Genomic DNA, 13,044 nt, shown 5'->3' on the forward strand with positions numbered 1-13,044 from the left:
AATAGAGCACAAAGTGAAGCACCCTGGGGTAGAAGCTCAAGGTGGGACCCCCAAATTTCTTGGGGCTAGGAAATGGTTGGCAAAGGAGTGTAAGGACAGACAACAGCATTCAGTGCTGGAACCTTCCCTGCTGGAGCAGGAGCTGGACACTGCCAGTTTTGAGCCAGGTCTCTTTATGGAGCCCAAATACAGCACAAAGGGAAGCACCCTGGGGTAGAAGGTCAAGGTGGGACCCCCAAATATCCTGGGGCTAGGAAATGGTTGGCAAAGGAGTGTAAGGACAGACAACAGCATTCAGTGCTGGAACCTTCCCTGCTGGAGTTGGACACTGCCAGTTTTGAGCCAGATCTCTTACAGAGCCCCAAGAGAGCACCAAGTGAAGCACCCTGGGGTAGAAGGTCAAGGCTGAACCTCTAAATTTTGTGGGGCTAGGAAATGGTTGTCAGAGGGTTTCAAGGTTGACCAGTCCCTTTTTGGGGTGTATTATGTTGGGTTTGGTGGTTGTTGTTGGGGCTTTTAATTCATGGGGTTGTTTTGAGGGGTACAGAAGGGTTTTATGGGTGGGTTTGGTGTGTTTTGGGAGCTTTAGAGGGGGGTGAAGTTTCTTGGGGAGTTTGGGGTTTTCTAGGGGTGGGTTGGGGGGTTATTTTTGGTCCTGGGGGGGGGGGGTTGGAGCTGTACTAAAGCTGGTCAGAGGATGGATGTTTAGGTGGTGTGCAAGGTCTCTCTAGAAGTGAAGCATCACCTCAGAGATTTCTGTGGGGTTTGGGTTTGTTTGTTTTTTTTTAACAGGAAACTAAAGTAGAGAAGTTTTGCTAACAACTCTGCTATCAAGCTCCACCAGCTCCTCTCCTCCATCCTTTGGTCCCACATCTCTCCTTTTCTAGCTGTGCTTCAGAACAGAAGTCAGTTGAGTCACTCACCCCTCAGGTCACCTTGCAGCAGCTGCAGTCACAGGGAGGAGCTGATGGCCTCATTCCCAGCCAGCCTCCAGCTCCCAGCTCCAAACCATCAAACCCTAAAGCAGAGAAGACTTTTTAGTTAGTGCTTCTCCTCCACCCTTTATAGCTTCTGCTGGTTGCCCCTCACCCCTTTCCCATGGGATTGTGGGAAGGGCTTGGGCTAGAAGAGCCTCTGCTGAAGGAACTCCTTGTGCTCAGGGAGAGCCTTCCAGCTCCTTGTGCTGCTGGCTGAGCTGGCAGGGCAGACGCAGATGCAGAGAGGTCTGCTGGAGGGAAGAGCTTCAGAAGGGCTCCAGCTTCAGCTGCACCTGCAGCAGACAGCAGCTTGCATGCAGCTTTGTCTTGCTGGCTGGGACCCTTTTTATTTTATGGAGTTTGTAGAGCAGCACTTTCCCAACACTTCCTTTTGACCTCCTCCTGTTCTAGCCACACTTCCATGGAATTCTGGACTTCAGTGAACATGGAACTGCCTCTTTTTTTCTTTTTCTTTTTTTTAAATCCACCTCCACAGATTTCTATTTACTGTGTACTGCTCTTACTTGGGTTGAATGTGAGATTATCTAAGGAGAGGTTAGGGTTAGGTGAAGCATTGTGGATTAGAAGCTGAAGTAAAGGAGGTAACCCCCTCCCCAAATTTCCTGGGGCTGTAAAATGCTTGCCAAGGAACTGCAAATATTTGCCACCAGCATTCAATGCTGGAACCTTCCCTGCTGGAGGACGAGTTGGACACCGCCAGTTTTGAGCCAGGTCTCTTATGGATCCCAAAGAGAGTACAAAGGGAAGCACCCCAGGGTAAAGGCTAAAGAAAAGGTGGAACCCCCAAAGTTCTTTGGGCTAGGAAATGGTGGCCAAGGGCTTTCAAGCACAGCCACTAGCATTCAGTGCTGGCACATCTCTGCTGGAGCAGCAGTTGGACATCCTCACTTTTGAACCTGAGCTCTTAAGAGAACCCAAAGAAAGATCATTGTGAAGCATTGTGGGGAAGAAGCTAAAGAAAAGGTGGAACCCCTGAAGTCCTTGGGGCTAGGAAATGGTGGCCAAGGGCTTTCATGGTTGGCTAACAGCATTCACTACTGACTCTTCCCTGCTAGAGAAGGAGTTGGACATTGCCAGTTTTGAGCCAGGTCTCTTATAGAGCCCAAATAGAGCACAAAGTAAAGCACCCTGGGGTAGAGGTTAAAGAAGAACTGGAACCCCCAAAGCCCTTGGGGCTAGGAATTGCTTGCCAAAGGTTTTCAAGCATGGTCACCAGCATTCAGTGCTGGCCCTTCCCTGCTGGAGCAGGAGCTGGACATCTTCACTATTGAACCTGAGCTCTTAAGAGAACCCAAAGAAAGATCATTGTGAAGCATTGTGGGGAAGAAGCTAAAGAAAAGGTGGAACCCCTGAAGTCCTTGGGGCTAGGAAATGGTGGCCAAGGGCTTTCAAGGTTAGCTAACAGCATTCAGTGCTGGCCCTTCTCTGCTGGTGCAGGAGTTGGACATTGCCAGTTTTGAGCCAGGTCTCCGATGGAGCCCAAATGCAGCACAAAGGGAAGCACCCTGGGGTAAAGGCTAAAGAAAAGGTGGAACCCCCAAAGCCCTTGGGGCTAGGAATTGTTTGCCAAAGGTTTTCAAGCATGGTCACCAGCATTCAGTGCTGGCCCTTCCCTGCTGGAGCAGCAGTTGGACATCCTCACTTTTGAACCTGAGCTCTTGAGGGAGCCCAAAGAAAGATCATTGTGAAGCATTGTTGGGGAGAAGCTAAAGAAAAGGTGGAAGCCCCAAAGCCCTTGGGGCTAGGAAATGGTGGCCAAGGGCTTTCATGGTTGGCTAACAGCATTCAGTGCTGGCCCTTCCCTGCTGGAGCAGGAGTTGGACATTGTCAGTTCTGAGCCAGGTCTCTGATGGAGCCCAAATAGAGCACAAAGGGAAGCACCCTGGGGTAGAAGCTCAAGGTGGGACCCCCAAATTTCTTGGGGCTAGGAAATGGTGGCCAAGGGCTTTCAAGCATGGCCACCAGCATTCAGTGCTGGCACGTCTCTGCTGGAGCAGGTGGATGTTTTCAGCCATCTAAGCAGCCTTGCCAGTGGATTTGTAGCAACAGACAGCTCTCCTAGCATGGTTTCAGAGGTTGTTCTGTACCTGAGCAGCAGCTCAACCCTGCTGTCAGCAGTTTCCCCACCCAGTACCAGAGGAAGGGGTCACTGGGTTGAATCATAGCAGTGGTGATTGCTGGCCCCCCAGTCCCCTGGTGCAGGTTGAGCTCACATCAGCTGCCTGCTGCATGCCAACAGGGAGCTGCTTCACCTCAGCAGCCAACTGCAAAGCTGCTCTCAGCTCAGCTTTCAGGGATTCTACATTTGGCGAAGACAAAAAGGTTGGTTTAGGGGAAAATAGAGGACAGGTTTGCTGTCAGAAACTTACTCAGGGGAAATGAGCCTTATCAGCCTGGGACTGAAGGCCTTGACCTTGCTAACAGGAGCAGAACAGAGCTGGGCCTGGGAGTGTCTGGTGTGTAGCTATAAAAAAGAAAAAACCTCAGGCTGCCAGGAGAGCTGCCTTCTGATCTGAGCCACTCTCACCACAGGCTGGGCTATGTAAAAGGGAGCAAGCCTTAGGACTGAGAACACAGAGGCTGGAGCAGTGGGAACAGGTACAGCAGGTGGCAGAGAGCCCAGCACCTCTGCCAGGAGCCTGTTCCATACCCAAGTCTGGAGCTTACCTGCTTGGAACAGCAGGGGTGGGGCCTCACCACCCTTTTTCCAGGCAGCTCCATTTGGCTAACTAGCAGCTGCTTCAAAGGAGCTCCTGCTGCACATCTGAAGTGTCAGAGCCCTGTGCTGCTGGCAGCACACTTCTGTGTGCCGAAGGGGCTGAAGCAGTGGCCAGGAGCCATCTGCAGCACTAAAACACACACCATAAGGGTTTACCTCCTCCATTGCAGCTGGCTGCACGTCCACCAGCCACTCTGCCATCCATCTGTGTGCTGCTGGCTTCAAGGCAGTAGTGGCAAGCACAGGAGAGAGCAGGTTCCCAGGAGTGGATCCTCCTGCCAGCCCCAGGAAGCTGCCCACAGGGTGCATGGCCTCCCTCCTGCCCATACTGCAAACACCAAGCCCATACAGTGATAGATGTGATGAATGATGCAGGATCTAGCAGCACTGGAGCCCAACCTCCACCCCATGCAGGCTATTTTTAGCTTCTAGATGATTATTTGCTTTGGCAGAGGTTCTAAAATGCTTTTAGATCTAAGATAGAGCCTTGCTGTAATATTTTAATCCAATTCTAAGAGATCCCACAATTAATAAATAGGCCTGAGCCAGCAGCCAAGACATGTTTCAATACCTTCTCCTTTTGATCCCATTAAGCACTCCCAGCTCTTCCTAAGCACCCAAGCTTGGGTGTGTAGTTTGGTTTTGTTGTTCCTGACATGCCCACCTCAGTACCTGCAGGTTTTTCCACAGCTGGAGGAGAGAAACATCAGCTGGAAGAGACACTTCTTGAAATCCAGGTGTGGGGAGAGCATTGGATGTGAAGGAGACTACTTTTCCACCTGTTTATATCCCAGAGCTGGATGGCTTTCAAAGCTCTGCTGGCCTAGAAGCCAGCAAGATGTTTTCCCTTTGGTGCTTGCAGGGCACTTAACTTAACAGGGTAAAAAAACAATAAAAAAGCAAAACAGCAAAAGCATAAATGATTGTTTTGGCAAGACTACGAAGTCAGCCAGAAATGGTTAAAGGACCAAGACTGCAAAGTCCTCCTCTGATTTGTGAGGGCAGAGCTGGCCAGGCTCTGTCCCCACAAATAAGGAAAACAACTACAGGCAGACAATGAGGATGGGGATGCCTCTTCACTTCTATGAATTCAGCTCGATTGCACCATGCAGTATAATTTCTGTACCTCTTCCCTGCTGGAGTAACATCCTGAATATCTGCAGCTTTGTCTGATGTAGAATTAAACACAACACAGTAATGCATTCTTACCAATCCTAACATACTTATCTCTTGAGGCTAGTCAGATTTGTCTTTTCAAATCCTTTACATCCAAAACTATGAAAGCTTTTAAGTGTGCCAGGAAGCACATGTAGAATGATCTTTTCAAGTTCAGTGGTTCAGTTTTTTCAGTGATGTCCTTTCACCCATTCACTGGTATGCCCACCAGACAGGTGCTGAAGGGATTGGCAGGTGTTGATGCAGAGAGGCACAGTGTGTCTTGTCCTATGGCCTTGGCAAGCGTGATCCACACATTTTGCTGTGGTTGCTTTGAGATCTGCAAGGCTGCTGCTGCAGTCAGCATCCAAAGGATGATGAAAGCACTGGGACCCAATACAGTCCAAAACCTGTTGAAACACAAGCATATCCTCCACCCGAGGTTATTAATGCACTGGTGGTAGTTAAAAAATTAAAATGACGTGTCATTGGGGTTTCCTGGGAATCATTAGGAAGCTGTAAAAAATTTAAATTTTAAAATGTAAAACATACATAGCTTTGTTTAACCAGGCCTCTGAAGAGGCCCCTACCATTCCCCCTCTTTAGTTTTTGCAAAATTCACTTCAGTGTACTGTGTGAGGGAATAAGGAATACAGGGAACATGAGCGATACCCCACAATTGCAAGAATGAATTAATTTTACCAGATAGATAGGCTGGGCTATTTGTCTATTCCTGGGTAACCACTGTTTAACTATAACATTCTGGTGAGTTAACATATAAATCTACATAAACATATTCCCTAATTACATAACATTAAGGCATTGAAACATTCAGTCCTGAATGAGATGTTTCCTCCGGGGACACTCGTGCAGTCAGCTTCATATCAGTGCTTCTGATCTCAGTTTAACAGGCACTGTGGTCAGACTCAGTGGTCAGCTGATTGTCAGCTTCACGGGCACTGCTGTTTGTCCCATCCTTTGAGTCTGGTGTTCTGCCATGCTGGCATCAGGTGGGAAAAGGTGAATCCCTTTCCTAGCCCTGAGTTCTCCCTAGGGAAAACCTGTGTACCAAAAAAGGAAAAGAATTTTTTTTTTTTTTTTGTTGCTTTTCATATTCTTATAACCTTATCTTAAAACCTTTATAAACACAAAAACCAATAGAACGCTCTATAACGTTCCTAAAATAATCTTATGTCCTGCTAATATCAAAAAAGGTCCTAAAAACTTTAAAAAAACTACATAAATATTAAACCATCACTATAATGTACAAAAAAACCACAAAAAAAAGATAATGCGCGCTTTTCAAAATGAAAACTTATTTACCATATAGAGCTCTCTTTAAAATTTTGCTGGCAAACTCAAAAAAAAAAAAAGAGAGGTTCAAACCAGAAAAAAGGAAAAAGAGAAACCTTAACTTATAAACTCATAAAACCAGTAGCACTTACACAGTATCATGCTTGTTAATTAAGAAAAATACTTTAACATAATCACGAAAAACTTATAAGCAAAAGTCATTTTCTATAACAGTATACCTTATTACAAATACCAAGTTTGTTTTTTGGGTAGTCAATTACCATCGTGCTTATTGTAAAGAAACGCAACAATTGCAGACACTAAAATAATAAATTCCCAAATGCCTTAAAATCAGAAATAATGATAAAAACAATATATAGATATCAGTTGCATTCATGAAATGGTGAAATACCTTTCTTAACAAAACTTAACACTGTTACTTTAAAATCAGAACACAGGTTTCTGCAGACCTTCAACAGGGAGTGAAACGAGAGTGAGATAAGGAGGGAGAAGGAAGGGGGGGGAGAGAAAAGGGAGGGAGGCAAACAGCAGTAGAGAAGACACTTTTTTCTTTTTTTCTTTTCATTGTTCACACGCTGTTATCTTCAGAAATGTGCAGATTTTCCAGCTTTGAAGTGAAAGTTCTGACTGCATGAGCACTGCCTTCAGCTCCAAGGTTGCTTTTTTACTAATTTATTAATGAAAAAACTGTGACATTTCTTTAAAGAATCAAGGTCTGTAAACGCTGTTGCCGCTGCTGATAGACGAGAGCGATGGGAGCTACAGCTGCTGCCTCCTCCGCGGGACAAGCCAGAGCCAGCGCGGGGGTCGGCGCTTGGCTCCCTGCTGTGGCTGGCACTGCCGCTCTGAGACTCGTGATGGCCCAGCCAGGGGCCATCTCCTCCCGCTCCCGCTGCCCCATACCGCTGTCCGTGCTGTAACTGTGGGGATTTTTTCTTGCACCCACTTCAGTGCTACTCCAAGATCATGGCCAGAAATAACTTTGCCATGCTTTTTAAGGAGTGCATTCATTAGTTCATATACGTCTCTGGGGACAACTCTTGATTCCTCATTTCAGTTTCCCACAGCTCACCTCACTTCCTGGAGGGATGATATGTTGCCGGCCGGCGTCCTGCTTCCTTTCAGCAGCTCACTTAAGTTCTGTGGGACGTCACAGCAGGCCACAGTATAGTGGTTATTGCCTCATCACGTCGGGGTCACCATTATGCTGCGGTGGAGAGACGGGACGAGGCCTGATGCAAGCCAAGTGTCGATTTATTGTACAAAGCTTTTTCTTTATATAGGTTAACATAGTATCAGAAGGCAGCTTGTAATTGGTCATTGGTATGTCCATACTACAGTTGTAAATTCATGATTGGCTACAGAGAGAAAGTATCACACGAACACATATATTTTTCAGAAGGCTTAAGCATACGTCAGGCAAGAGATAAAGGGATTCCATAATTCTGTCCTAAGTTTTGCTTTGTTCTTGTTATCAGGTCCCTGCATAACTCCCTTAGGTCACAGTGGCCTCTAGGGAGCCGACCTGTCTGTGTTTTCCTTCTAGCTGCGCTCTGTTCCCAGGGTTTGCCACCCATCAGGGTTAAAGCATCTCTTTATATCAGTAAGACAGTGTCTGGGGTTCTGGTCCCTAAATCAATTCCTTCACAGGGGTATAGTGGAGTGTCCAATAAAGGCTCTGAGGATGAGGAAGGGACTGGAACACGTGTCTGAGGAGGAAAGGCTGAGAGCCCTGGGGCTGTTTAGCCTGGAGAAGAGCAACCTGAGAAGGGATTTTAATGATGTTTATAAATCTGAGAGGTGGGTGTCAAGAAGAAGGGGCCAGGCGCACTGCAGTGGTGTCCTGTGATAGGGCAAGGGGCAATGGATACAAACAGGAGCCCAAGAAGTTCTACCTCAACGTGAGGAGAAAATTCTTTGGTGTGAGGGTGCTGGAGCCCCAGAACAGGCTGCCCAGAGAGGTTGTAAAGCCTCCTTCTCTGGAGGCTTTCAAGACCCATCTGGATGGTTCCTGTGTGACCTGCCCTGGGTGATCCTGCTTTGGCAGGGGGCTTGGACTGAATGATCTGCAGAGGTTCCTTCCAACCCCCACCATTCTATCTCCCCACCTAAATGAGAGCAGGAGCAGTCAAACCAGTTTGTATTTTAATGGGAAAAAAGTTGATGCCTTAACTACAAAATATATTAAAATACATAAATAAGTTAAAAAAAAAATAACTGTGCTGAGGTTCTTGCTCTGTCTTGCATAAATACATCTGCACACTTCAACTCTGCTGCTTCCTTCACAAAGCTTTGGCCTGCATATAAACATCAGGAGGATGGGGGCAGGCTTTTCTCAGTGGTGCCCAGTGACAGGACAAGAGGTAATGGGCACAAACTTGACCCCCAGAAGTTCCATCTAAACATGGCAAGGAACTACTTTAATTGAAGGATGATGGAGCCCTGGAGCAGGCTGCCCAGAGAGGTGATGGAGTCTCAAACTCTTAGAGATATTCCAGACCCACCTGGATGTGTGACATTCTGTAGATGAACCTGCTCTGGCAGGGGGTGGGGCTGGACTCAAGGACCTCTGGAGGCCCCTTCCAACCCTTATCACTGTGTGATCTCTCCCCTGCTGGCGTAACTAAAATCCTATTGGCAATGAATTCCCTTCTCCAGAGAAGGGAAGGGAGTTCAGCACTCATTGTCCCTTGGTCCACTACCTCTCTCCCCAGGTGGCAGCGCTGCCACTGTGCCAGCAGTGCTGCCCCTGTGCCAGCCCTGCAGCCCCGGGTGCTTCAGGAAGAGGCAGTTCCCACACGCATGATCCTGAAGAGCATGGGGAAGTTGTTGCTTCGGATGGCGTCCCGGCAGGCACTCACCACCTGGCTCTTGGCTTTGCCAACTGGGAAGGGAGAGAAGGAGGAAAGGAAATGAGAAAACACTGCAGGTGCTGCTAAGGAACAGGGGGAAAAAATAACACTTAGTCAATCCAGTCTCAAAATCACAGAGTCAGAGAACGGGCTGGGCTGAAAGGAACTCCAAAGCTCAACCAGTCCAACCCCCCTGCAGTCAGCAGGGACACATCCCCAACTAGATCAGGTTGTCCAGGGCCCTGTCCAGCCTCACCTTGAGTATCTCCAGGGATGGGGCCTCAACCACCTCCCTGGGCAACCTGTTCCAGTGTTCCACCACCCTCATGGTGCAGAACTTGTTCCTAGCACCCAATCTAAATCTGCTCTTCTTTAACTTCAAACCATTGTCCCTGGTCCAGTCACTGCAGGCCTTTGCAAACAGTTCCTCTGCAGCCTTCTGGTAGCCCCCTTCAGGTACTGGAAGGTTGCTGTTAGGTCTTCCTGGAGCCTTCTCTTCTCCAGGCTGAATACCCACTGCTCCCTCAGCCTGTTCTCATAGCAGAGCTTCTCCAACCCCCTGAGCATTTTCATGGCCCTCCTCTGGACCTGCTCTATCAGGTCCATGTCCTTCCTGTGTTGTTGCTCAGCAATTGCTGGTGGGAGGCAAGAGAATGAAGCCAGGCTCTTGTCAGTGGTGCCCAGGTACAGGACAAGGGACACAAACTGGAACCCAGGAGCTTCCATCTGAACAGGAGGAGAAACTTCTTGGGTGGGGGGGTGGTGGAGAAGCCTGGAGCAGGCTGCCCAGAGAGGTTGTGAACCCTCCTTCTCTGGAGAGATTCCAACCCTCCCTGGCCATTGTGATCCAGGGCAAGCTGCTGTGGGTGCCCTGCTTTAGCAGGGGGGGTTTGAACTGGATGATCTCCAGAGGTCCCTTCCAACCCCCACCCTGCTGGGATTCTGTGAAACGTTTTTAAGACTGTGTCCTACAAAGCCAGCAGTTTCCATTCCATCCAGAAAGCAGACAACTGCTTTGAACTGTTCTAAAATTGTGATCCCAGACACTGGACTCTCACAGTTGACTCTGACAGGCTATGCCTGCAAACTGAAAGCTTATTTCTCCTCATTTCACAGAATCCCAGAACGTTAGGGGTTGGAAGGGACCTCGAGAGATCATTAAGTCCAACCCCCCTGCCAGGGCAGGATCACTAGAGCAGGTCACACAGGAACACACCCGGGCAGGTTTTGAATGTCTCCAGAGAAGGAGACTCCACAACCCCTCTGAGCAGCCTGTTCCAGTGTTTTATCACCCTCACAGCGGAAGAGTTTTTCCTTATGCTCACGTGGAACCTCCTCTGCTCCACCTTGCACCCACAGCCCCTTGTCCTATCACAGGGCAGCTCTGCCAAGAGCTTAATTTACTTTCAGGTCAAAAGTCACTTAACTACAGCCTCCAAGACACCTCTGATGTTGCCCCCACTGGGGTCCCAGACTCCCCATCCCCTCCAAAGCTACCTACTCACCACGTAGCTGCCCAGCCCTCTGGATGGCCTGGTTGACAGCTTTCAGGTTGTTCAGCAGCTCTGTGTGGTTGTTGCAACGGATTTTGTACTGATTGATCAAATCCCTGTTGAGATCATACAGCTCCATGTACCTTGCCTTCATGTTCTTCCTGGGGAAGGAAAAAAAACACTCCAGTTATTGGCATTCCATGTCCCAGTGGAGGCCAGGCACAAGTGGAGACCCTCAGGGATCAGTGCTCGGACCAGGCTTGTGCAACATCTTTGTTGGTGGCATGGAGAGTGGCACTGAGTGCACCCTCAGCAGGTTTGCTGCTGACACCAAGCTGTGTGGTGCAGCAGACAGGCTGGAGGGAAGGGATCCAGCCAGAGGGACCTGCACAGGCTGGAGGGAAGGGATCCAGCCAGAGGGACCTGCACAGGCTGGAGGGAAGGGATCCAGCCAGAGGGACCTGCACAGGCTGGAGGGAAGGGATCCAGCCAGAGGGACCTGCACAGGCTGGAGGGAAGGGATCCAGCCAGAGGGACCTGCACAGGCTGAGTCAGGGCAATCCCAAGCACTGCTATAGGCTGGGCAGGGACTGGCTGGAGAGCAGCCCTGAAGGAAAGACCTTGGGGGTGCTGGGGGAGGAGAAGCTCACCAGGAGCCAGCAGTCAGCACTTGCAGCCCAGAGAGCCAAGCAGAGCCTGGGCTGCAGCAGCAGAAGTGTGGCCAGCAGGGCCAGGGAGGGGATTGTGCCCCTCTGCTCCACTCTGCTCAGACCACACCTGGAGCTCTGGGTCCAGTGCTGGAGCCTCTGTTCCAGGAAGGCTCTGGAGGGGCTGGAAGGTGTCCAGAGAAGGGCCAGGAGGAGGAGCAGAGGGCTGGAGCTGCTCTGCTCTGGAGACAGACAGAGAGTTGGGGTTGTGCAGGCTGGAGGAGAGAAGGCTTTGAGGAGACCTTCTTGTGGCCTTCCATCATCTGAAGGGGGCTCCAAGAAAGCTGGGGAGGGACTTTTCAGGGTGTCAGGGAGTGATAGGACTGGGGGGGATGGAACAAAACTAGAAGTGGGGAGATTCAGATTGGATGTGAGGAAGAAATTCTTCCCCATGAGGGTGGTGAGAGCCTGGCAGAGGTTGCCCAGGGAGGTGGTGGAAGCCTCCTGCCTGGAGGTTTTTGCAGCCAGGCTGGATGTGGCTGTGAGCAACCTGCTGTGGTGTGAGGTGTCCCTGCCCATGGCAGGGGGTTGGAACTGGCTGAGCCTTGAGCTCCCTTCCAACCCTGACAATTCTATGAAGCTAGAAAGGGGAACAGGTTGCCCAAGGAAGTTGATGCCCCATGCCTGGAGGTGTTCAAGGCCAGGTTAGATGAGGCCTTGAGCAACCTGGGCTGGTGGAACTCCAATGGCAGGGGGTTTGGAACTAGAGGAGGTCCCTTCCAACCCTAACAATTCTATGACCCTTGAGGTCCCTTCCAACCCCAACAATTCTATGATCCTTGAGGTCCCTTCCAAACCTAACAATTCTGTGATTCTATGATCCTTGAGGTCCCTTCCAAACCTAACAATTCTATGATCCTATGATCCTTGAGGTCCCTTCCAACCCTAACAGCTCTATGATCCTATGATCCTTGAGGTCCCTTCCAACCCTAACAGCTCTATGATCCTATGATCCTTGAGGTCCCTTCCAACCCTAACAGCTCTATGATCCTATGATCCTTGAGGTCCCTTCCAACCCATGAATGAGAAAAAAACCAAAACCTCTCAACCAGACTTGGCTGGGACCAAGCAAGCCACCAACTCTACATCAAGAGCTGTAAGTAGGCATCCCCTGGAGGACAGCAGTGGGTTCTGTGCTCCTTTCTGTCCCTTCTGGAGCCCACCCAGCCCAGCAGCTGCTCACATGTCTGCCAGGAGCCGTGCATCCTCTGCCTGCACCAGCATGCTGCGGATGAGGTTGGAGTGTTCAGCCATGTCAGCAGTGAGCCTCTTATTGACTGCATGGTGTTCATCCACCTGTCCAAGGCAAACAGCAGTGAGGAAGGGCCCCTGCCACTCTCAGCATCCAACAATTCCTTAAACCAAACCTTGGCACAGCCCAGTTGGAAAGAACAGGACTGAGGGCTATCAGGATGCTGAAGGGGCTGGAGCACTGCCTGGTGAGGAGAGGCTGAGAGCCCTGGGGGTGATTGGTCTGGAGAGAAGGCTGAGAGGGATCTGCTCAATGTCTGTAAGAATCTGAGGGTGGGGGTCAGTCTCTGCTCACTTGAGCCCTGGGAGAGCAGCAGGGGCAATGGATAGGAACTCCAGCACAGGAGGTTCCACCTCAACATGAGGAAGAACTTCTTGACTGTAAGGGTCACAGAGCCCTGGAGCAGGCTGCCCAGAGTCTCCTTCTCTGGAGACTTTCAAGACCCATCTGGATGTGTTCTTGTGTGACCTGCAGTAGATTCTATGGCCCTGCTCTAGCAGGGGGGTTGGACTGGATGATCTGCAGAGGTCCCTTCCAATCCCTAATACCCTGTG

At 49.8% G+C, this 13,044-nt stretch overlaps 1 protein-coding gene across 1 annotated transcript in view; it reads right to left on the minus strand.

The window, feature by feature from the left end:
• Positions 1 to 8,963: 8,963 nt before the first annotated feature.
• BBS2 (Bardet-Biedl syndrome 2) overlaps positions 8,964 to 13,044 on the minus strand; it is a 31,036-nt gene continuing 26,955 nt past the window's right edge. Inside the window, exons 15-17 of the mRNA XM_054389717.1 lie at positions 12,422 to 12,534; positions 10,544 to 10,692; positions 8,964 to 9,070 (exon numbers count right to left, since the gene is read on the minus strand). Coding sequence (XP_054245692.1) covers positions 8,964 to 9,070; positions 10,544 to 10,692; positions 12,422 to 12,534 — 369 coding nt within the window. The remainder of the gene's footprint in view (positions 9,071 to 10,543; positions 10,693 to 12,421; positions 12,535 to 13,044) is intronic.

This window comes from Indicator indicator, chromosome 19 (genome assembly GCF_027791375.1).
Source record: "Indicator indicator isolate 239-I01 chromosome 19, UM_Iind_1.1, whole genome shotgun sequence".
In the NCBI taxonomy this organism is placed as follows: Eukaryota; Metazoa; Chordata; class Aves; order Piciformes; family Indicatoridae; genus Indicator; species Indicator indicator.